The sequence below is a fragment of the Bubalus bubalis genome, chromosome 11, assembly GCF_019923935.1.
Source record: "Bubalus bubalis isolate 160015118507 breed Murrah chromosome 11, NDDB_SH_1, whole genome shotgun sequence".
NCBI lineage: Eukaryota > Metazoa > Chordata > Mammalia > Artiodactyla > Bovidae > Bubalus > Bubalus bubalis.
In genome coordinates, this window is record NC_059167.1 from 45,346,923 (window position 1) to 45,373,092 (window position 26,170).

Sequence of the window (26,170 nt, forward strand, 5' to 3'; positions counted from 1 at the left end):
AAAAAAAAAAAAAAATAGGAAATGACAACTAACAAAGGATTAATTTCAAAAATATACAAGCAGCTCATACAAGTCAATACCAGAAAAACAAACAACCCAATCAAAAAGTAGGGAAAAGATCTAAACAGACATTTTTCCAAAGAAGACACAGATGGCTAAAAAACACATGAAAAGACATTCAATACTGCTCATTATTAGAGAAATGCAAATCAAAACTAAAATCAGATATCATCACACAGGTTAGAATGGTCATCATCAAAAAGTCTACAAACAATAAATGCTGGAGAGGGTGCTGGAGAGGGTGTAGAGAAAAGGGAATCCTCTTGCACTTCTGCTGGGAATGTAAACTGATACAGCCACTATGGAAGATGGTATGGAAATTCCTTAAAAAACTAGGAATAAAACCACCATATGATCCAGCAATCCCACTACTAGGCATATACCCTAAGGAAACCAAAGTTGAAAAAGACACATGTACCCCAATGTTCATTGCAGCACTATTTACAACAGCTAGAACATGGAAGCAACCTACATGTCAATCAACAGATGAATGGATAAAGAAGCTGTGGTACGTATATACAATGGAATACTACTCAGCCATGAAAAGGAACACATTTCAGTCAGTTCTAATAAGGTGGATGAACCTAAAGAACAGACTCAAAACCTTGCTGAAACAAAAGAGAGAAAAAATGTTCATCGACCAGACCATATATTGTTAGAGGTGATGATTAGGTAAGACTAATCTGGTGATCCACTATCTCTAGTCATAATGATTAGTGCTAGACATAAAGCTTACTTGTCAAATATTTCTATAGGATCATACTCCAGTTAATACAACTTTAACTACATTGATATTACATTTGATTTCACTTTACCATGGTAAATTCTTCCAAATTTGTTTCATTCTTAATCTGTTCATCTGTTATATACTTTAGCTATTCAAAGCTCACCATAATTAGCTGAATAAAGACCCCTAGATTCCTCCATGAATCTGTAAATGTTATCTTATTTGGGGAAAGGGTCTTTGAAGGTATAATTAAGTTAAGGATCTTGCGATGGAGAGATTATCCTGGATTATCTAGGCGGGACCCAAATCCATCACAAGTGTTCTCACAAGAGACAGACAAAAGGAAGTAAAGTTAGACACAGAGAGAAGATGATGCGAATGAAGATGGAGGCAGGGCTTGGAGTGATATGGGCACAAAAGTATAAGGAACAGTGGTGGCCTCCAGCATTAGAAGAGGCAAGGAATGGGTCCTCCCCCCATAGCTTCTGGAGGGAGTGTAGCTCTGGTGACATCTTGTTTTCACAGTTCTTGCCTCTAGAACTGTGAGAAAGTTCAATGAGAAATTTCTCTTGTTTCTAGCTACCATTGGTGGTAATGTAATACAGAAGCCACAGGAAACAAAAATGTCACTTTTTCCCCCCAAATTACATATGCAAAGGGAATAAAAAGGTAAGCTTTCTTTTTCCAAGTCATGTTAATAAATGAATAAATATGTACTTATTATTTAATATTTTAAAATATATTTCAATTGTTGGTTGAAAGGGAAAGTGAAAGTTGCTCAGTCATGTCTGACTCTTTGCAACCACATGGAAATCTCCAGGCCAGGATACTGCAGTAGGTAGCCTTTCCCTTCTCCAGGGGATCTTCCCAAACCAGGGATCGAACCCAGGTCTCCCACATTGCAGGTGAATTCTTTACCAGGTGAGCCACAAGGGAAGTCCAAGAATATTGGAGTGGTTAGCCTATCCCTTTTCCAGGGGATCTTCCTTGTTTCCATACAAGTCCTACATCCATAGGAGGGCCTGTGGCACTTTGTACAGACGTGGAACTTGATAAACATTAATGGGATGAATAAAAAAGTTGAAAACAATGCCTCACCTTGTGATACCTATTTCTGGCCAAGTAGCCTCGTAAATAAGACTGAAGGACAATTGTGGCAGTTCGCGTGATCTTGTATCTCCGGCGAGCTACATACATGCGCCAGTACTTCTGAATGATAGTGGCTGCCTTGGTTCTGCGCAGGAACTTAGCATAGCTGGTAGAGAAAGAGTGGCGAGTTGTCAGTAGTCAGAAAAACCCAGGAACACATTTTGTAGAGGATGAAAGCACCAATATCTTGCCATAATAAGTAGTACTTCCATTGATTATTCTAATAACATACATGTTAAATCAACATTTATATTTCTTATATTTGTAGTTAGTTTATGATCCCAGAATATCTGTCCATCTGTTATCTTAAATGAACCTTACCTAACCCTAAAATGTGGGCTGTCCCATATCACTCGATTTTACAATAAAGAAGTTAAAGGTCATAAAGGTTTATTCCTTTTAGGACTGTGCTTATTACCCCAGGCTATGTACCCTTTACACAGCAGACCAGTTTACACAGTAATACCATACCTACTTATCACCAGCTTCCTGAGCTCTATCCATTGTGAACGCATGATGTTTTTCCTCAATCTATTTACTTGGGCATAAGTTTTTTTTATCATTAATTCACGTCTTCTGATAGCTCTAAATTAAAATTATCCTAATACGTAATCACATGTAAGTTAATTCTTTTCTACAGTTCTCAGCTTATTGCTCCTAAAAACATCTCAATGGAAGCATTTTTAACAGGTTATATCCATGATTGTCCTAATTTACAGATGATTTCTTCAAGTCCATTAAAAGTGAAAGTGAAAGTCGCTTAGAGTCTGACTCTTTGCAACCCAATGGACTATACAGTCCATGGAATTCTCCAGGCCAGAATATTGGAGTGGGTAGCCCTTCCCTTCTCCAGGGGATTTCCCAACCCAGGGATCAAACCCAGGTCTCCCACACTGCAGGCAGATTCTTTACCAGCTGAGCCACCGGGGAAGCCCAACATAAATGTATAAAAAATAAATACTGAGGACATGAGTAGACAGTAATTTGTAATTTTTTTTGAGGTTCAATCTGATTCCTAAAGGTGAGTGAAATTATATTCTATTTAACTGTCTTATGAGTTAATTCCTTGGAACTAAGAAAAGGTAAGGTGTTGCCTTGAGTGGATGTGAGAGTTGGACTATAAAGAAAGCTGAGCACCAAAGAATTGATGCTTTTGAACTGTGGTGTTGGAGAAGCCTCTTGAGAGTCCCTTGGACTGCAAGGAGATTAAACCAGTCTATCCTAAAGGAGATCAGTCCTGAGTATCCATTGGAAGGACTGATGTTAAGTTGAAACTCCAATACTTTGGCCACCTGATGTGAAGAGCTGACTCATTTGAAAAGACCCTGATGCTGGGAAAGATTGAAGGCAGGAGGAGAAGGGGACGACAGAGGATGAGATGGTTGGATGGCATCACCGACTCAATGGACATGAGTTTGGGTAAACTCTGGGAGTTGGTGATGGACAGGGAGGCCTGGTGTGCTGCGGTTCCTGGGGTCGCAAAGAGCTGGACACGACTGAGCTACTGAACTGAACTGCCTTGAGTGGTAGGGTGACCACCTCACCCCAAACTGTCCTAGCTTAGACAATAAGTCAGATGCACTCTCCAATCTTGGCTGCCCCTGAGCCAGCGTGTACACGCCACCAGGACACCTACCATCGGGCCTGGTGGCCTCGCACATATCTCTGCACAGTGATGGCAGCCTTGCGCATGCGCAGGTACTTCTTCCGCAGGAGCCACCCTCGGATTGTCTTCTGGATCCGGATGCAGGCAGCCCTCAGCTTGTCTGCCCTCAATTTTTCTAGGTAGGCCACTTGACCAGCCCGGAAAAAGATCTTTGTCTTCCCAAACTGGTATTTGTCCTTGTCCTGTATTTGGAAGAAACTGTATACTCAGAAGTAGAAATGATGACCAAATAAGTGAATTTTAAAGAGAGAAAAAAAAAAAAAAAAGTCTAAAAGCAGTATCAGTAAAGGGATGAAACTATTAGCTAAAACTTGGGCTACATCACAAATATCTAATGGAGCCAGCTTTTTGATCCTAGGCAAGTTGAGCGAATAGAAGGGACTTTAAGGAAAACTGCAGTTTAAGAGTTATTTTCCAGAATTAGTCTACCTGGAATTATTATCTGAAGCCCAAAACTTGGTTGTGGGTTATAGGCAGCTACTATTTGCTTGTTTGTATTTTAAATATCTCAAGGAAATGGAGATGCTGACACTCCCTCTGACTGACCCAGGCTGTAAGGATTACATCGGGCTGTAAGTTCCATGAGAAAGCTGAAGGGACAAAAACACCAGTGTGAAGAAAAAGGCAGGAAGTAATACATACAAAATAAAAACAAAAAGATTGAAAATGCTGCATATTCATGTTAAGAGTTAAGTTTCTCAACAGTTATCTCTTGGTTTTATCAATAGTAAGTCTGTCTACAAATTTCAAAAATATAATCATTTATAATGCTCACTGACTTCTGATTATAAGCAAAGTTGAGCAGTAAACACAGATAGATAGGCATACTATTTTCGGTCTATTACATTCTGATCCAACTATTCAAAAGCATGTGATTTATTAAGCATCTCACATTGAAAGAGGAGAGTTTATTTGTAACAATCAATATTGTGATCTAAAATTCAAAGTGAAAACAGAGAAAATAACTTTTCACTGTAAGCAAATATTTCCTATCTTGTACATGAAAAGAGAAAATAGGAAATCACATACATCTAAAACTACTTCAGTTTAAATCAATAAATCTTACAAAGGAAGCTAGCTGGAAAAGCTAGTAAGTGGTTCCCTTTCCCAGCCCCATCTCATCTCAGCCCCTCTCCCTGCTCCCCAAGCCTGCCCTCCTCTGCCTTGTGGTCCCAAAGCTCAGCCAGGAGAGGTCTAGGGGAGGAAGCTGGTGTGGGATGACTGTCCCTACTTTCTGCTCTTCATTCCCTAGAAAGGACTTGGGCCAAATTCAGAAAGGACCCAATTCTTTTACACATCACCAGGAAAGTGGCCTAAGCTATTTCAAGAAAAAAAAAAAATTATTACCAGAGAAGAGATATTACATCTAATTAATAGCTAGTAATTATTACTAATTTCTTCAAAGTGAGTTAATCCATCCAACCTAATGTCAAATAAGTGAAAATATAATATTCTTTAAAAAACATTTCATGACTCTTAAATTCTCCACAGCATACATCAGTGGCTATCCAAGTGTAGTCCTCAAACCAGCATCAGCATCACTGGGAACTTGATAGACATGCAAATTATTGGGCACATCCCAGACGACCAAATCAGAAATTCTGGAGGTGGGGCCTGGCAATCTGTAGTGTAACAAGTCTTGTAGGTGACTCTGATGCATTCTAAGGTCTGCAAATGCCTTAGCTTGGTAGACAAGACCCTTCAAACACCAACTCCGATTTCCTAACGAATTCCTTACTTCCCAGGCACCAATTTTTTACTGCAAAAACAAAAATCTTACTGTATTGTTTTTTTTAGAAAACTATGCTTTCCTGCTTCCATGTTCTTTGCTCCCTACTAGGATAGTCTCCTTCCAGTTTTACACAGTCTTACCCACCTTTCAGGGTCTGACTCAAAATACATGTCTCCTCCCCACAGCAGAAGTGGCTTTGTCTTCCTCTGATTTCTTCTCTCATTCATTCAGCATTTCATAGACACTAAGGTATATTATACTTGTCTTTAAAATGCATTGATTTCGAAGACATACTATGTTACCTGAGGATAAGACTTATTTTTTCTTAATCACACAGCATTTGGCCTGGTGTCTTTCATAAGTAAGTACTCGGTAAATTTTTATTGAAAATGATCCAGTTCTAAAAAGAATGCATCTGAAGTCTGGGCTCAGGCCTCACCATCCTGTTTCTTGATACTGGGCTGTTGTCCTCACTAGTCCTTCCATCGTAGAGACAGGGAGCCTCGAACTCCAGACAGTGTACCTCTCTCCACTCCCACTCCTGAATTCATTGAATTAGTGCTATTTGGACACCCCTAAGACTTGTACAGGTTATAATCACAAGGCCTTTGGCAAACATCTGTTCAGATACAGATGAGTGAAAATCTTTCTTACCACTATCAGTTTCTCTAAAACATTCTTGCATGTTTGCTTTCTGTCACTTAGCACATCTTTTTGCTTCATTAGGACCCGATAGCGGCTGAAAAATTCTTGGTAAGTCCACCTACGAAAAGAGACTCATGTCAGCTTATCTAAGGGAGCAGGAACCTCCCCCACGAGGATCCCTTGTATTTGAAAGCTGCCAGGCCCACCGAGAGGGGAAACCTGCTGCGCTGATCCGAATGGTTTCCAGGACACCGCATGCTCTCAGCTGCTGCACTGCCCTCTTCTCATCAAACCTATGAGGAAAGGTGGAAATCATTAGTACACAAAAAAGTCTGGCTCTAGCCACAAACTACTGTCCTCAATCCAGAGACTGAAATCTTTTGTAAAGAGCCAAATGAATAAATCAGAAAAAAAAAATCAAATGTTGGAGTACTGATTCAAAATTGAAAACTCCATTTTGAGAGTGGGGAAGATTACTAGAAGTAAGAACATACACCAAAAACTCATAAGAAATACCACTGAGCATATTTAAAAAGCCCAAGCTCCTCTGTTCTGTGCAGTGCTCATTATATGCCTTGGCCTGACTAGTTGGTCTCATAATTCTTTAGTTCACCATACAGAGCTACCCGAGAATAAAGACTGGCCAGCTGTGGAGATTTCTTTAACAAGAAGAACAAATTAAACATGCCCCATTCAGTTTTTTGTTGTTGTTATTAATTACTAGTGTTCTAAAAGCTATTTAACTCAGTGTATACATACTAATCATTAACAGTGTCCATGTCAGTTAAAAAGTATTTTATATCTTAGCTGCAGTTCACTCTAGATAAACAGCACCTTAATGTTAAATTGACACTAAAACAGGAAGTAGCAAGGCCTGCTTCTTACAGGATGATCACTCCCCTTACGCCCCAGTTGTGCCCTGAATGACCTATCTGAGGTTTCTGTGGTGCCGTCTTCTCAGTGTTTTGTTGGTGATGGGAGATGGGGTTGGTTGACACAAGGTAATGGGCCCTGGGGCTGTCCAGAAGAGTTGCCCAGGGCATGAAAGCTTCTTCCTGCTTCTCACCTCCTCAAAAAAGGCTTCTTGGGAATGAGAAGAATACAAGAGTCTTTGAGAAATGCCCTGCAGTCTAAGGCAGAATCTCCAGTGGGCAGGAGTGGCAGGAGCATAGTTCAGGAGCATGCACACGGTGCAGAGTGGGAGTTATTACAGTGTTTGGGAAGGTGCCTTATCTTTGACCCACAAATTCCTGTTCTAGAAATACAAGTAGTCTAAGGAGATATTCAGGCAGGCAAATATACAGAAATGTTTGGGAAAAGATGTTTATCATAGCCAAGGAATAACCCAAATGGCCATCAACAGGGAATAACTTAAATAAATGAAGGTATGTCTCTATAATGGGATATGACGTAGCCTTAAAATGGTGATAACGATTTGTATTTACAAACATGGAAAACACTCACAATTTATTAAGTTGAAAGTGAAGTAAAACAGCAATTACAGCATGATTCCTTCTCTCTTATTAATGTCTCTCTCTCTCTTTCACAGAAACACACACAGAGCAGGGAAGGACTGATCAAGAAGATCTATGTCAGTTAATACTTATTACCTCTCTAGGTATAATGAAATGCTTTTTCATTTACTTTTATACTATTTTATATTTCCTGAAAATTGTTTTTACAATGTGCATGCATTACCTTCAAAATTAGAGAAATATTTCTGTTTTGGAAAAAACTTCCTCTCATGTATGATATTGATGGAGGACAAGATGCATGGTAAAAAGCAGACTCCTCTGATGCTTTCAACAGTTGAAAAGCAGCAGGGATGACTGTGAGCCTTTGCTAAAGCAACCTTATCTCACCCAGCTCTGGTTTTAACTGAAGCCCAAATTAACCAAAAAGTCTTAAACTGAAGTAAATTCAAAATAGAAAGTAGAACTAGAAATGTGTGGTTGACCTCAAATGTTTAAAATTGTCATAAGGCCAGCTGCTAATTTGTTCTCACTTTTTTCGGGGTTGGGAGGGGTGGTGGTCTACACTGCATGGCCTGTGGATCTTAGTTCCCTGAACAAGAACTGAATCCAGGCCCCAACAAGTGGGAGCATGGAGTCTTGGCCACTGGACCACCAGGGAAGTCCCTGTTCTCAAACTCTTAAAAGGGAACAAAAACTGAAAAAAAATTCTATTAACTATTCCTTCTACAAGACATGAAGATTTACTCACGTATTTTTTTCCCAGCTGCCGGTTTGACAATCCTTATGAGATATGGATTCTTTTAAATTCAGCAGTTGAGAAATACTTACGTGAAAGGGAACTTGAAGTCGTTAGGCTTGATACAGCGCACATAGTGAGGGGTAGTGGCGTTCAGGGTCTCCATAAGCAGGTGGAGGGAGTTTCGGAACTGCATGAAAAAGAGCAGAAAGGCGCATCAAGGTTTGTCAGAGTCAAAGATGACATAAAACAACCTAAACTTTTCTTTTAATGGCGCTAGTGGAGATGACTTGGCCACCTGTGAATCTGACCAGCGCCAGATAGTAGAGCTGCTAGGGCTTTTGGTTCAAATTTCCTTAAACCCTAGCATTCACATGCTTACTCTGTGACATTCTTAATCTTCCCTCTCCCCCAGACCCTTTAAAATAGACTTTATTTTCTTAGAGTGGTTTAAGGTTTACAGCAAAGTCAGACAGAAGACACAGTACTTCCCTCATACCCTCTGCCCTGGCACAGGCGTGGCCTCCCCATCATCAACTTTCCCCACCACAGTGGTACATTTGTTACAGCTGATGAACCTATTTGGACACATCATCATTATTATTATATTAGAGTTCACTCTTCCACACACATTTCCGCCCCCCCCCCCCACTTTTAATATAAATTTCTGTGGCTTTCTGGTGTACACTCAAAACTTTGACTAAAAATACAACCTTGCTTTAAGGATATTAAGGTCATTTAATCATGTACAGTGGGAATTTTGCTGTACAATACTGAAAAAAGTAGCAGATGACTTCAAAAAAGGATAGGAAATGAGGGGGAGAATCTGAGAGTACAACCAGGCTGGGGTTAGTTTCGGGACGCGGGATGAGACTGAGGCCTGTGGGCCCGTGTCGGGCCCTGCTTCTTGTCTCCTCTGGCAAACAAACTGACTAGCACTCAGTCTCCTGCCCAAGGCTGAGCCCTTATTCGGGCACAAAGCTTGTGTGCCATGTTTCCCATGCCTCCCCCCTACCCCGGGTGCACAAGACATCAGAAATGAGGGGGCAGGGTTCCTGGGCTGAAGGAGTTGTACAACTCTAGAGAGGAAACAGCCAGAGACCAAAACAAAGGCAGCAGTGGTTTGTGAGGGAAGATAAGCACTAGAAGAATTAAAATGTAGAAAAAATGATTTTGGGCAAAGCTTCTGCAGCCACGGGTCTATGATATGAGAGGAGAAGTATGGAGGCATGAATGGACAGAGTTCCACATTCTCAGAGTGAGCGCTCCAGCCTCTTGTCACCTGAGGACCCCACCTGGGAGGCTGACAAAAGAAGACCCGAGGCTCCAGTTGAGCCACAGAGAAGCAGCACCGCGTGACGGCTCCCTGAACTCACCTGGTGCCCCACTGTTTTCTTGTGCTCTTTGGCCATCTGGCCTGGTCTGCCTTTGGTGGGCTTTGAAAGGGTGCGGGTGAGAGGCGTGCGCCCTGAAGAGGTGGCTGAGGTTGGGCTGATGGCCTTCTCATCGTCTTGAAATAATTCTGGTAGCATCTTAAACTGAGTCAGAAACAGTAAAAGGAAATCACACTCTAAACCCAAACTCAAATGGAAATCTTTACAGAAACATTAGGATGATTTGCAACCCATAGTGATTCCCTTCCTTAAGTAACTCCTTTCAGAGTCACATTCCAGAAATAATTAATATCTGTGGTAGGAGTCAAAAATATGAGCAGAAGGGACATAAGTGCTACAGAAATATAGGTGGAAAATGCAATAATTCTACAACCTTTTTGGGGGAAAACAAAATCAAAACTGCTCCTCTGAGATCTGAAATCTTAATCCATGGGAAATGCCCTCTAAACATTTTACTGGCTTTAAATGATAACTATTTTATGAGCAAAAGACTAACTGAAAGTCCTATCTTATCACCTCAGTTCCACAAAATGTTCCATCTTCGTGCTTCATTTATCTACACACCAATTCAAATGGTGAGCACCAGCTAAACGCATTACAATTGGGACGGGTGTCAAGAACTAGTTCTACAATATAAGATTTAAAAAAATCATGAATTAATAATTTTTAGAAAGTAGTTTGGATTATAGGAAAAAGAGTAAAGCTTTGCATTTGTTTTCAAAGGATTTATAATTTAACTGCATAATTCCTGTAATCAATTTTGTGTTCTATCAGGATAGCGAAAAGAAAGACTATTAAAAGATCTGATAGTTAATAAATGGATGGATAGTATAAGTTAAAGTGGTTGGAAAAAAAATTTATGGAACAAAAGAGACTTCAACGTTTTGATATATGTACATATCTTTACAATAGTGATGCATTCCACAGAAATAAAATAAATCCTTCTTATAAGTCAAAGTATAATTGCAATAACCAATTATTTATCTAATAATCTCAGAGTATCTCCAGAAGAAATAATTTTCTTAAGAGAATTCTTTCATTACACAACAAAATCAGTTAATTTTGTTTGCTACAATGTGTATATTAACTATAAGGATAATTTAGAATATAATTCATGATGTATATAACAAATTGTTATAGATGACATACCAATAATGGCTGTTTGCTACACAAATGAATGTATCCTTTGATTTACAGAGTTCATATAGCTTGGTTGGCTACAAAGTAGGGGAGGGGGGAATGTTTTACCATTATATTGTATTACAAAGGGGAAAAATAAGAGTTCCTAATAAATTTGATCTGAAAACTCAGCATGGAGTTAAGATGTTAAGTTACTTGATAATAGGCCAAGTACTCTGGAATCTATCTAGACTGTTCTATCATTCACAAGTAAATTGCTAGCTCTACACTAGCACTCCCTACCTAAATTTGTTTTTGTCTCTTTTGTGTACAATGGTTAATAGAGCTGGTTTGAAATATCATATTCACCACTGGTGCAACAATTTAACAAATCTCTACAATATCTACCAGAAAACTGCTCAATGTTGAGAGTTCAGAATATACACACACACATGTATATGCATAAGTTTTGTGTCCTCTTTACACAAATTATGAATTTAAAATTCTCTATATTGAGTTTCCATTTCTAAAAAGTCCGTTTTATATTGTCATATTAGAAACTACTCTATTATTTCTTCTTTAGGCAGAAGTCCTGCTTCCTCATGGCCATTTTTCTCAGACTTCTTTCCTGGTTTTTCCTCAGGCCAGTCTCCAGAGTTGAAAGCCTTATTCTCTACTATTTTTACCTACTTGTTCTCCCTAAGCAATCTTATCCAGTACTATTGCTTTAGTGCCATCTTGCTCTAAAGACTATGAATTTATATGACCTACTCTGACTTTCCTTCTGACCTGCTGACTTACATTTCCAACTTCCTATATGATATGTCCACTTGACTACTTAATTGCCATCTCGGGCAAAATATGTCCAAGACAGAACTTTTATTTTAATTGAAGCATAGCTGATCCACAATGTCATGCTAATTTCCACTAAAAACAAAGTGACTCAGTTATACATAGATATATGTTATTCTTTTTTCATATTCTCTCCCATTATGGTTTATCATAGGATATTGAATACAGTTCCCTGTGCTGCAAGGGTAGGACCTTGTTGCTAATCCACTCTATATATAATAGCTTATATCTGCTAACTCCAACCTCCTACCCCACCCCTCCCCCAACCCATTCCCCCTGGGCAACTGCAAGTCTGTTTTCCATCTCCATGAGTCCAAGACATAACTCTTTTGACTCATTCTCTCAAAGCCTGATCTTTTATGTCTTCACCTCAGTAAGTGGCCTCATTATTCATCCAGCATTGAGGCCCAAAACACAGAAATAATCTTCAATTTCTCCCCTTTTCTCACTCTCCATACTCAAACCATCAACAAGACCTGTCAACTCTCCCCACAAAGAAATGAGAAGCTATTTCCACTGCTATAACTTCAGTATCTTAATCCACTGTCTCTCCCCTGGATTATTACTCCCCATTTCCAGCTTCCCCCATATCTCCACACAATAGCATACCATCCCCCATATGAAAACTGTCCAAACTTTCCAAAGCAACAGGAAAAAAATCCATACTCTTTACCATTGTTGTTGTTGTTCAGCTGCTAAGTTGTGTCCAACTCTTTGCGGTTGCATGAACTGTAGCACACCACAGGCTCCGCGGGGTTCTCCAGGCAAGCATATTGGAGTGGGTTGCCATTTCCTTCTCCAACTCTTTACCATACTTGCCTCCAAAAAGTGGCCTCTCTCTACCCATCCTACACATTCTACTCACCTACCATCATCTACTCACTCCAGCCACACTGGCCTTCCTCATGGATCTCAAACCAACTAGTTTATACAGTCTCAGCACTCCTCACCCTATTGACTGAGGATTCCAACTTTATTTGAAGAGAGAAAGGCAGAGAAACAGACAGTCAGATATATAAGTAGGTAGATATGCCTGGACATTCCATCTTGTTTCTTTGATCTGTCTATACTTAAGACAGGAATCTGAATAATTTAAGGCTGAACTTATATGTCTATGAAATAGTATTAAAAAAGACAGAAGCATCCAAGTAACTGCTTCATGAAGATGTGGGAAATCATCTCAGTAGCAGCACCATTATTCACCAAGCTTTTTATACATGAAGCACTGCTCTGAAAGCTTAATACAACCTATTTAATCTTCATAACAACACTTGAAAGATACTATCATGATTCTATTTTACAGATGAGAGATTTACAGCATAAACTCAGTAGATGAACTGTGCTTCCCCTCATCAATTAGCAACACTGAGAGCAGAGGTTACAATTCTTTTTCATGGTATTTGGTAGAGTTGCAATTTAATAGTATTTAGTCAAGTCCCGATTTATGTGTTTCTTGATACTTGATGTGGCAACAGAAGATATTTTTATGGTGGGAAAATATAAATTAAGGCACCTTCTTGGAATTATTTGTTCTAGCTCAATTGAAATAAATAAATTTATATTAAAAAAAGACACCTTCTGTTAAGTTGACAATTTTGGCCAGAAGCTGAAAAATTACAGGAAAAAAAAGAAGACAAAACACATACACCCACAAACAGAATCCCACACCATATTACCACAAATATAAAGCACATAACACAAATATTGATCTTCTCAAGTTAGTACTTCCAAGAGTACAAATCAACAGTAGGTTACACTTACTTCCTATCAGATACAGAAAAATTAAAATATAAAGTTCATACCGTTGGGTTGGGTTTTTTCTGCTGACTGGGAGCAGTGGGTATACATCTCACACCACCTCTATCCCAACTGCAACAGTGCTGTAGAGACTGACTGTGCTGTGCTAAGTCGCTTCAGTTGTGTCCAACTCTTTGCAACCCTATGGACTACAGCCCACCAGGTTTCTCTATCCAGGAGTTTTCTAGGCAAGAATACTGAGAAGATGCCCTTCTCCAGGGGATCTTCCCAACCCAGGGATTGAACCCATGTCTCTTATGTCTCCTGCATTGGCTGGAGGGTTCTTTACCACGAGTGCCACTGGGAAGCCCCATAGAGACTGGAAGTCACTCCAAATGATTCCTCAGAATGCAGAGCTACTTTCTGGAAATTAAGGATTCACTAGCCAATCAGAAAAGTTCAGAATAAAGTCACAAAAGATTATGGATGCCTGGGGAATAAGAATTGATGAATGCTCTGTGTAAGCTAAATTATTTAGAGTAGTACCATTAGAATTCCATGGTTTTTCACTTTGCCAACAAAGATCTGTATAGTCAAAGCTATGGTTTTTCCTGTAGTCATGTACGGATATGAGAGTTGGACCATAAAGAAGGCTGAGCACCAAAGAATTGATGCTTTTGAACCATGGAGCTGGAGAAGACTCCTGAGAGTCTCTTGGACTGCAAGGAGATCAAACCAGTCAATCCTAAAGAAAATCAACCCTGAATATTCATTGGAAGAACTGACACTGAAGCTAAAGCTCAGATACTCTGACTACCTGATGCAAAGAGCCGACTTGTTGGAAAAGACTCTGATGCTGGAAAAGATTGAGGGCAGGAGGAGAGGGGGTGACAGAGGATGAGATGGTTGGATGTCATCATCAACTCAACAGACATGAGTCTGAGCAAACTCCAGGACATAGTGAAGGCCAGGGAGGCCTGGCATGCTGCAGTCCATGGGGTTGTGAAAAGTTGGACCTGACTGTTTTTGAACAACAACAAAAACTAAACAACATCAATGACTGGCACTGTGAGAGTATTTTCTCTTACACATCATTCCTATGAGTTATAAAGCATTAATATTCAGGGCTTACAAGGATAAGTGAAAAACTGACTTTTCCTACAGATACTTAAGACTATAGATTCATCATTTTCTGAGGGTTAAAACTATAACTTGGTCCTTATATGATCTTTCTATTGAAAGTAAAAGTTTTTATTCCAAAAACAAGAATCAAAATGTTCATATAACATTCCATTGAAGTTAAAGGACTTTCTTAGAAAAAAACAGAACCTGCTGGTCAGAAATCCGCAAGAATTCACATGAATATTTTTAATCTTTCACTGAATACTTGAATATCTACTTTGTTAAACTAAGTAACCAAGTAACTAACTTCCTGGTTTGCTCCCTGTAGGATGGACGTGAGCTGTGCTCCCCTCCCAACACTTTCCTGATGAGAGTCAGAGGGTGGAGGTTAGGATCGACCTCATAATCAACCTCAGATACACAGCACAGTTTGTTACAATCTGGAATATTGTTTTCCTACTAGAATACAGTGTTTCTGGTATCTAAGCCTAAGAAGAATAATTTCAAAGTGCTTCGGACCACATCTGAAATTGCACTCAGTGATTCAGAGGTCAGTTTTTACCTGGATGGAGTGCTTAAGGCCATGTTTCTGGTGCATCCCTTCAAAATGACATAGCAAAACCCAAAAACCATCAATTTTCTCTCATGGTGTCTCACAAAGGCACAAGAGAGCCTGGAACTGCTGTGAGGCAATAATTTCACATAAAATACCATTGCATCATGGTTAAAAATGCAGACTCTCAGCTCAACAGCCTGAGTTTTAATTTGGCTTGGAAAATGACTAGCTACAAAGCTTCTGTGCTTCAGTTCCCTCCTCTGTAAAATGGGAGCAGTGATAATATCACCTCATCATAGGATTAGATGAATTAACATTTGTAAGACATTTAAAATGCTACATGACACATCTATTTGATGAATTAAATCAGCAGTAGGGCTGATTTTGTTAGAAAAATTATAATATGTTAAAAAGCTAATGCTTAAGTCATGAACATTTCAATGAATATATCCTAATTGGAGAAAGCCTATACAAGGTTACCTTGCTTGATTTAAGAACTTTAATTTGTTCTTCAAAAACGGTGTCTTTATTCTTTTCCAGAAAGCCTTCACACTGGTATTCCACCTGAAAACACATTGGAAAGTCTCCTTAGTTAATAAAAGCTTTGAATAGATATAATTTATCATCAACAACAAAAATAAGTATTAGGCCCAGGCCATATGATGGGCTCTCAGTGAAGTGTTATTAGTTTTATTCTAAGAAACTAGTATCATTCTTGGTAAGAAGCATGTTAACTGTAGAGTAAAACTCTCAAATACTGCTTTTCCTACAGTGGCAGTGGTGATTACATGTGATCTAAAAGATGATCCCAATTCATGCGTAGCTTCATAAGAAGCTGTTCTTCTTCATAACAGCTTCATAAGCCCCCCAAGGCCAACCACTGTATCTCTTCCAAACCTGGTTCACCTTTCCATAGGGGAAAGTCTCCTTTGGGGAAGAAGAGACTGAAGTGAGAGAGAGGGTCAGAAGGAACAAACAGCTATCTGGCAGAAAGCTGAAGTGATGATCACGGACAGAGGTGGAGGCTGGGTAAATACTGTATGAGCTGGTAAGGAGGACTACATGAGACTGGACTCTCCCTGTTCCTAAAAGACTTCAGCTATCTACCACTCAAGGGTCCCCAGCCTGTACTACAAAGCCCTTAGATGGCCCTGAAGCCATCCAAAGATCTCCAGCTAGACGTAGGACAGACCCTGAAAACCCTCAGCTCCTGACAGGGACCATGGGAAGCTTACCAGAAGCCTACCCCACAACCTCCTTGAAATATAAACTAGTGTCACAGCTCCAGGTGTTCTGAGTAGACTCTAGAACCTGTGAAGCAGCAGGTCTGCATGCCTTATTAGCAGGGACCCACTCAATCAATCTCAGAGGGCCACACTCGTCCACAATTTCTTTTCTGAAACCTCTGGGGTCACTATCCAGAATCTTTAAGTAGATCTGAAGCAGCAATCTGTAATCAAACATATTAATATTTATATATTTCTTTAACTGAAATATATAAATATCCACCTAACTGGGATAAATAAAGACTATAAATAACCTCATGTTACTTCAGGTCAAAGATCAGGTTTAGCCACTAAATGAATTATGAAAATACTTGTGTATTTCAGAGTTTCTTGGATTTCAGAATTATAGATACAGGACTGTAAACACTCACTTATTTCATAATATAATTCCATTTAGGTTAAACCAATAAGCCAACAATTAAGCTTACTTTTCCTAAAAAGAGCTAAAGAATGAAAGCTCAGCAAAGAAAAAACTGCTATCTATTGACTATTGATTTTTTTCCTTTTTGAACTTAAGTATTCAAATAGAAAAGAGATAATAAAGCTTCCTTACTTTGTCAGCAAAATGCTGGATGATGAAAGCTTTGTTTGATAGGCGGGGCTTCTCAAATAGTGCACATTTGTTCAAATGTGTGTTGTACAATTTTTGGGCCCAAGTGTCATCTGTACCTTTAGGCATCTACATTCAGGAGAAAAAAAGAGTAAGAAAACAAGGTGAATATCGTTATGGGATTCTTCTGATGCATCACCCAAGAGATCGTGTTTTGACTTTGCCTAACAACTTTAACATCCAATTCAGGAACTCATTCCTTTCACATTTCTCTCTGAGAGGTCCCAAATCAATGATTGGGGTGTGTGTGTGTGTGTGTGTGTGTGTGTGTGTGTGTGTGTGTGTATTTTCTTCTGTCCATGTAATTTTTCAGGTGAGAATACTAAAGTGGGTTGCCATTTCCTACTCCAGGGGGTCTTTCTGACCCAGGGATCAAACTTAAGATTCTTGGGTCTCTTGCATTGGCAGGCAGATTCTTTACCACTAGCGCCACCTGGGAACAAAAAGCAATGACTGAGACCTGCCCATGGGTGACTCAGCCCAAGCTTTGAGTAACTCAATCTGCCTGGACCAAGGGTCATCAAATAAATACTCAATATACTTTTATAGCAATGAAAGCCTCACAAATGAAAGATGACATACCATGATTATCATATATTTCAAACAATTTGTTAAATAAAGATTTTTAGTTGGAGTTTCAATATAAAATCTTCAAAAATTAATAGAATGAATATACAGAGAAGTAGAAGATCTACTAGATCTGAAAAGCTCTGTGAACCAATTCAACATAATTAAGATTTATACAATTTTTATACAACAGTAGGATACAAATTCTATCCAAGTTCCCATAGACTGTAAGCAAGGAGACACTGGGACATATCCAGGGGTATAAAAGAAGTTGCAAAAATTTCAAGGTCTAAAGGTATTGAAATTAAATGGAGTCTGTTCTCTTATCACTGTGGAATTATGTTAGAAATCAGTATCAAAAGATATTTAAAAATAACCCACATATTTTCATGTGCAATGTGACACTTGCCAAGAGGGATCCTCAACTTAGTCATCCTTGTATTTTTTTTTTTTTTCTTAATAAAAGCATTCTTGTATTTATGACTACTAGGTTGTTACTGAATTTTTGTTATTATGAAAACTGCCACAATGGCTCCTTTTAAACAAAAACTTTGGATTCTCTTGTAAGTATATTCATAGGGTAAACTCTCAGCATTTCTACTTCTGGTTCAAAAGGTATGTGTATTTAAAATCTTGATAAACATTCCTCAAAAATATGTTCTACTAACTTTTGTCCTTCATCAAGAGTATATATGCAATAAATACTAATTTGGTATTATCAAATTTAAACTCACTTGATAGGTAAAAAGCTGTGTCCTATTTTTGTTTTATGTTTTATTTAATTTCAAGTGACACTGAGCACCTTTACATGTATTCTTTTTGTTTACTGAAGGTATAGTTGATGCACAGTATTATGTTAGTTTCAGTACAACATAGTGATTCAGTATTTTTATAGACTGTACGCCATGTGAAGTTACTATAAAACTCTGACTATATTCCCTGTGCTGTACATTACATCCTTGTATTTTGTTTATTTTATACCTAGTAGTTTGCTCCTCTTAATCCTGCCTTCACCTATCTTGCCCTTCCCACCAACATCTCCACAATGGTAACCACTAGTTTGTTCTTTAGTATCCAGGAGGCTCTTTTTGTTTTGTTACATTCATTTGTCCATTTTATTTTTTTAGATTTTACATATAAGTGAAAACATACAGTATTTGTCTTTGCATTCTTAATGTTGTAGGAAATCTAGATGCTTAGGAGGATCAGCACACATGAACTTGTAACTTATGACATATAAACTAAAGAACAACTAAGGGAAAGGATAGGTTGTTTGTCTAGAATCACTCATCAGTGAAGCCAGGGATCCAATATTTTTTCCACATGCTGCATCTTCAAATATTAAAACTAAAGCTCTTTACCTACCATATATATAAGTAATAAAGAACTAGTCAAGTTTAAAATTACAGATATTTAGAACTATTATTCAAAATACCTTTTGTACAATTTCTTACATTTCCTGAACTATATCATACCATTGAACAAAAGTACCAAATATAAGCATATCAATGACAAAAGTGGCTAAAATTGGTAGTAGCTGTATCTAATGCCAGTTTTTCACATAACTTAGAATCAGCTGAAAAGGGAGGGGAGATTCTCCTAGTCTCAACTATATTTTGAACCCTTTGGAGCTAGTGATCCTTCAGAATGCAAGTTAGGGTAACCCGCACTCATTGCCACTGTGGCACTTCATGGTATACTAGTGAATCCCTGCTTACCTCAACGCACAATTCTGATATATTAAATACATCAGAAAATCATACTTACCTTGCATTCCTCATCCAGCAAATCTAGAATGCCCAGTTTAGATTCTATAAGATTAATGCAAGGCTGATTATCATAAAAATCTATGAGTGTCCATGGAATTTGTTCTTTCATATATTCTTCTTGTTCTAATTTGAAAACGTGCTGAAATGAAAAAGAAAAAAACTGGCATTACTACATCACTGTCATAAATGTTAGTCAATAAACATGTATAAAACACAAGTTGAGACAGTCAATGGCTTCTAGCAGCAATCTTGGAGAAACATGATTTACAGGCAGAGAACAGTATAAGAAAGCAAATATAAACCACGCATGGAGAAACCTCAGCTACGTAGGATTTTTGGCAAACAAGAAAATCTAGGTATGTGAATATTTAAATAGCTGATAAATGTGGCAGCTTTTGATTTTTTGATATGTATATATCCAAAACCACACTATGTACTTTTTGGCCCCTTAAATTATCGCACAGTGTTGCTAACCATATGGGCATAGAAATGCCTTAGCTGGCCTTGAACAACCTGCGGAGAGGATGCCCTCCAGACTACTGAAACATTCTGGGTGATGCTTACAGCATGACAAAGTAATTCTTTTAAGGGACCATGGTGTTGAAGTTCATGTGCCTCAGAATTAGATAACAGTTGGTTTTTTGTGTCTGCCTTGATTATCCTCCACAGTCAGGGAATCTATGGCTCACTTTTCTGGCTTCTACATCCAATTCTGCCAGCAGCTGCAACCACTACAAACACATTACTATTTCTGCTAAATGCTTCAGCCACTGCTTCTCATCTCCATCCACTCACTTAAGCACAAATATGTATTGACTGTCTACCATGTCCCAGTCACTACACACCATTAGCAAAATAGACACAGACTCAGCCCTAAGAGACTTTGAAGACTAGTGGGAAAAACAGACAGAAATCAATCACAAGAAACAGAATTACAAACTGTAATAATGTTCCAGAGAAAAATAATGGCCAGCTATGAGCTCAGGAGTTCCTAACTAATTTGGAACATGGTAGCAAGAGAAGGCTTCCTTGAGGAAGGGCTGTGTGACCTGAGGTCTGCAGTGAAGCAGCAGCAGCAAGAGAAGGCTTCCTTGAGGAAGGGCTGTGTGACCTGAGGTCTGCAGTGAAAGGTAGTTAGGTTGGTCTAGGAAGGAAGGGCAACAGAAGCACTGCATCGAGCTGACCAGCCAACGGAGCCAACCCACAAATTCTAGTTTCTATAGGTGCTAATGATCTTTACTCACTTCTTCCTGCAGGGTTCTGCTTTCCTTTCTTGTCTCCTTTGTCACACTGGTTCTCTCACATGTCCTGCAGCTTTTCTGGGAAGATTATCCCTCTATGGCTATTACCAGACAACACATATTTCTTAGAACCCAAACCCCCATGAAACCTAAGGGTTACCAAGATTTCTGATATTTTATTCTCCTCACACATCTGGAACTTTCCCACTTTATTCTATACTTATTATAATGCTGTTCTTGGCTCATTTGCAGCATTCATAGTCTAACCAGGTGTGAAAGCTTTAAAAAAAAAAACCCAAACTTGTCATACATATGAATATTTATGTAATGCTAATTAGAAAGCAAATTTCTTCTGTTCTTTTGATTAATGAGAAGGCAAATGGGGCACCATGTGTCAGCAAGATGCCCTGGCTGATGGTAGCAATAATTCCTCACAAATGATTCCTATCTTCCTTTAATTCATTAATTTATATGCAGTGTGGTCTTCACATTGACAATAGAAACAGTCTCTATGTTTAGTTTGGCAAAATCCATGGGACCTCAAAAATTTTCCACTCTTAATTGCAAAATTAAGGGCATGAGGTTCAATATGGCAAGAGATGCTTACTCGGTAAGGTAATGACTCCAAGCACTAAACCTGCCAGTCACCATGTTTCTCCTGCCCACTGCCCACCCCACAGCCCGTGCTGTGGGAGCAGCCTGATCACCAAGTTCTTTACTGTAAGACCCCATGCTCCAAGACACAGCTAGTCAAGGGCCAGAGTTCTCTGATGAACAAATGAACTGGGTTAATCACATTCTCTTTTCTCAGATATAAGGACTGGGAAACATACAATTAACAGTGAAAGCTGATGCTGCAAGAAGTCAAGATGAATGGGAGTTAAGCAAGTTAAGAAGACAAAGCACCTCAACCACTGCTTCTTCACAGGAAGTGTGAGGTAAGTGAGGAAGCAAAAACCTAGACAAAATATATACTATCTGAAGGAGAATATATGTCATCTGATAATAAGAAGGAGGGAAGAGAGAAGGAAGAGAAATAAGAGAGAAAGGGGGAAGCCTCTCTCTCTTGTGCAGAGAGAGAGAGAGAGTGTGTGTGTGTGTGTATGTATGAGGAAAGAGAGAGAAAGAGAGAAGAAACAGATGGACAGAGACAGAAAGAGGGAAAGGGAAACAAAAGAGTCAGAAACACACATGCAGAGACATGAGGTCCTCGAGAAATAAAACAAATCAGCCAGTCCCTAATGAGGCTGGCGTTAGTTCCTTAATACTTCCAGTCACCTTGTGCCAAAATATACTGGGAAAGAGCAGAAGGCTCTGCTGTTGATTAAAGTACTGAGAAACTCAAGAAAACCTTGAGAAAAAATAATATTCCACTTAGTGTCTGACAGATTTTTATTAATGTTCCTTATGCAGAAACACAAAATATACCAGTCACATTCTTATGAAAACAGCTTAAAATTTTAAGATCACTTCTACATTATTTCACTATACTAAGTAGCTTAATTTGCCTAAAAGAGGGTCCAAATTTTTATCAAAGTACAATATTTTATGCAATATTTTACAAAGATCAAATAGTCTAGAGGTTTTATGATGACAAGCAACGATCCCTTATTCTGTCTCAACTCAATCCCAGTCTCATTCCTTGGAAACAACCATTTTTAACTCCCTCAGCTATTCTGGTATTTATCTCTGAACAATATGCTTTGTTGTTGTTGTTGTTATTGTTTAATCACTAAGCTGTGTAGGAATCTTTTGTGACCCCATGGAATGTAGCCTGCCAGGCTCCTCTGTCCACGGAATTTCCCAAGCAAGAATACTGGAGAGGGTTGCCCTTTCCTTCTCTAGGGTATCTTCCTGACCCAAGGATTGAACTTGTGTCTCTGTATTGCAGGCATATTGTTTACTGCTGAGCCACCAGGGAAGCCCTAACAATATGCTTGTTGTTGTGTGCTCAATTGCTTCAGTCATGTCCGACTCTTTGCAACTCCATGGACCGTAGACTGCCAGGCTACTCTGTCCATGGGATTTTTCCTGCAAGAATACTGGAGTGGGTTGCCATGCCCTCCCACAAGGGATCTTCTTGACCCAGGGATCAAACCCACATCACCTGTGTCTCCTGCATTGGCAGGTGGGTTCTTTACCAGGTGAGCCACCAGGGAATATGTATATGCTTATCAGCTATTATTTTATTTATTCATTTAAAACTTTCGATTTCCTGATGAGACAGATGAGGCCAAATTCATATATATCACTCTCTACTATTCCTCCTCTATCCTTCCGATATTACAATTTTTAGATCTTTTGGTTTTTATTATTTTTGTAACTTAAAATAATATCTTTAAATTTCCATTTTTCATTCATCAATTGTAGGGTATACCACTCAACCTCTCTTTGTATAATGAGGATAATAGGGCTCTTACCCATCCTTCAGTTCTATTCTTTTTCATATTCTAATTCCGATAGGTGATTCATTTTAAACATTCTATTTTATCAATAATAATCATGCCTAATCTTGCACTTAAAACTTGTACTTAGCATGTGGTGAGCACTTTACATATTCCAATTCTTTAATCCATATAACTACATGCAAACTATTACCATCCCCATTATACAGATGAGGTGACTAAGGCCCAGCAAGGTCAATTAACTTGCCCAAGGTCCCCTAGAAAATCAATGCAGAGTTGTATTCCAATCTTAATTTTTTTATTTTATTTTTTTTGCTTGCTGCTGCTGCTGCTGCTAAGTCGCTTCAGTCATGTCTGACTCTGTGCGACCCCACAGACAGCAGCCCACCAGGCTCCCCTGTCCCTGGGATTCTCCAGGCAAGAACACTGGAATGGGTTGCCATTTCCTTCTCCAATGCATGAAAGTGAAAAGTGAAAGTGAAGTCGCTCAGTCATGTCTGACTCTTAGCGACCCCATGGACTGCAGCCCACCAGGCTCCTCCATCCATGGGATTTTCCAGGCAAGAGTACTGGAGTGGGGTGCCATTGCCTTCTCCTTTTTTTGCTTAGCCAGTTTAAATATATTTCCTGCTTGATTTCTCTGTGTTTTTTTTCTTCCCCTCAGCTAATGTGCTTTTTAAATCCCTATATAGAGATGTAGAGGGTTTGCAGCATTTCTTTTTTTTTTAACAAGATAACTTTATCTTGTGGAATATCTGTTAACATCCTGAGAAATTTGACATTCTGAGGAACATGTTTTAAGTTGAATCTGAATCCACTTGAGCTTAGACTTGCCAGCTAGTGTTGGACGGTCTCCTGCGGAGGCATGGGTTGGCAGTGGCTTGCCTTGGGGACGGGGCACTGGCAGTAGCAGTCCTGGAAGGTGACCTCCCAGAGGTCACCATCAATCCCACCATAGAGCCTGTAGCCCAACCATTTTTAAGTGCTTCCAAATCCCTCAACACCATGATAACATATCTGCTATTACTACTTCACAAAAGCCACTCAAAATTCTTCCACTGCCATTGTCCCAGTGAATGTCTCAGACTGTTGAAAAGAGAATATGTAAAACAGAATACATAAAAAATATGTAGAAAAGAGAATATGTCCTGAATTTTTTGCCCTGTTGCTGTTCAGTCACTCAGTCGTGTCTGATTCTTTGTGACCCCATCGACAACAGCATGCCAGGATTCCCTGTCCTTCACTATCTCCTGGAGTTTGTTCAAACTCATGTGCATTGAGTCGATGATGCCATCCAATGGTCTTATCATCAGACTGTCCTGATATCTTGCTAATACAGCAAGTAAGAGTTAAGATAGTATTAACTCCACATATAGTTAGCCTCTGGGATGACCAACTGAATGATATCTCTGGGGTCAAAGTTTCACACCCCTAAGTCACTATTTAACACACTTTCTGCTTCCGTCTCTCAATTTATTTGGACCAAATTTTCACTATTCTCAGACAGCAGATGACCTTGAATCCAATCGGGACCATAAACATCTTTCCTAGGTTGCATCATTCATTAATCATAAGTTCCTCAGCAATTTAACTGCTTTAAACCATAGATAATAATTGAAATTCATAACTTCACTTTAGGAGCCAGTGTTTAAACACATACCAGGAATTCAAAGAATAATTTTTGGCAGAATATTATTTAAGCAAGAAAATTCTTACCATATTGAATTGTTGCTGTAGTTTTTCATTTGCGTAATTTATGCAAAACTGTTCAAAACTATTTATCTCAAATGTTTCAAATCTGTAAAATCAAAAATAATATGGGAAGAGGAGAAAAAGGAAAAAATAGCTTTTAAAAAAATATTCAAAATGTGCACATTAGAGAGAAATAGGAAATTCCCTAACATTGCAAAACTTACTTTCCACATCAGTGAAGATAAGGCTTTCTAAGTTAGTAACACAAAATATGTACCCAGCAGATAGACATCAGCAAAGTGGCAGAGATTTTTTTTTCAAGGTGCAGCATGTGAATATATTCAATAATATGAGTTTTTGAGGGCATATTCATCCCCAAGTAGGGAACAATCAGAATTACAATAAAGCTACTGCTCTTGTCAATTCACAGATTCACAATTCTGTGTTTACATAAACACAGAAGGGAAGGGAATAGAAATGTCAAAGGTTTTTTTGAGAAGTGAACTGGATGATGAAAAATTAGGCATCAAAAGGCACAAATGTATAGGAAGGGGTTCAACATTAAAGAAAGGTACCCAGAGAAGGCAAACTAGCAAATGAAACTAGACTTTAAAAAACTCTCTTCTGATTTTCCCTTTAGCTCACCAGTAGGAGACATAGTCAAATACCTACTTGGAGTTACTAGATAATGACTAGAAAGAAAGGCTCAGACCACTAAGCCAAATACACTCACCCATAAATGTCCAATACACCGATAAAAGAATGCTGTTTGACAGCAGAATGGAGTGCCTGATTGACATGATCTACAATCCAGTTAAAGAGCTTGGCATAGATGTGCTTGGCCAATGCATCACGGGCATTCGTGGCCTGCAGCTTGGAGATGGGCTTGATGTACGTCTCCGTGGCAGTGGCCAACTTCCGATGGCAGAGCCAGTGACCCATCTCCTCAAAGTCCACACCCATGAGGTCACAGAAGATGCTGAGGGGTTCATGCTTGGGCTGCCAAAAGAGAATGGGTTATTTCCTAGGACCAGATCAATCAAGTAAGAATTTACTAAAAATATATTAACAAAGAGGTAACAATTAAACCTGACAATTTCTTTTCTACAACAAACACCAGGAACATTTGAAGCTGATCAGTGATAATCACAATCATCCATCAAACCAGAATCTAGGCAGCATTTTGTAATCTCTTCTAGGACTCACTTCAAAAAATGACCTCTTCCTTTGTCTCTTTATCATACTTATTTACATCCATCTTCAGGCACATTCATTTAGTCAGTCAGAAAATGAGTCAGCTTGTCTACAAATATATTATATCCCAGCAGAAAAAAATAGACATGTACCAGCTTCCTTGGTGGCTCAGAGAGTAAAAGGATTCATCTACAATGCAGGAGACCCAGGTTCAATTCCTGGGTCAAGAAGATCCCCTGGAGAAGGGACTGGCTACCCACTCCAGTATTCTTGCCTGGAGAATTCCATGGACTGAGGTGGGCTACAGTCCATGGGGTCGCAAAGAGTCGGATACGACTGAACAACTAACACTTTCACTTTCATGCTGTCCTCCTAGAACTTATAGTCACTAGGGGAAATGGACATTAACTAAATGATTGCTCCCTAAAATTAAAAT

General features: G+C 39.0%; 1 protein-coding gene across 8 annotated transcripts in view; it reads right to left on the bottom strand.

Moving 5' to 3' along the window:
- The window catches only part of MYO5A (myosin VA), a 205,588-nt gene that overhangs the window by 65,776 nt on the left and 113,642 nt on the right, over positions 1–26,170 (bottom strand). For all 8 annotated transcript variants that reach the window (XM_025295614.3, XM_025295612.3, XM_025295607.3 and 5 more), the window contains exons 10-20: positions 25,274–25,539; positions 24,565–24,646; positions 19,201–19,341; positions 16,810–16,935; positions 15,451–15,534; positions 9,567–9,728; positions 8,283–8,380; positions 6,186–6,272; positions 5,989–6,097; positions 3,573–3,784; positions 1,886–2,042 (exon numbers count right to left, since the gene is read on the bottom strand). In XM_025295614.3, the coding sequence (XP_025151399.1) occupies positions 1,886–2,042; positions 3,573–3,784; positions 5,989–6,097; positions 6,186–6,272; positions 8,283–8,380; positions 9,567–9,728; positions 15,451–15,534; positions 16,810–16,935; positions 19,201–19,341; positions 24,565–24,646; positions 25,274–25,539 (1,524 nt within the window). The remainder of the gene's footprint in view (positions 1–1,885; positions 2,043–3,572; positions 3,785–5,988; positions 6,098–6,185; positions 6,273–8,282; positions 8,381–9,566; positions 9,729–15,450; positions 15,535–16,809; positions 16,936–19,200; positions 19,342–24,564; positions 24,647–25,273; positions 25,540–26,170) is intronic.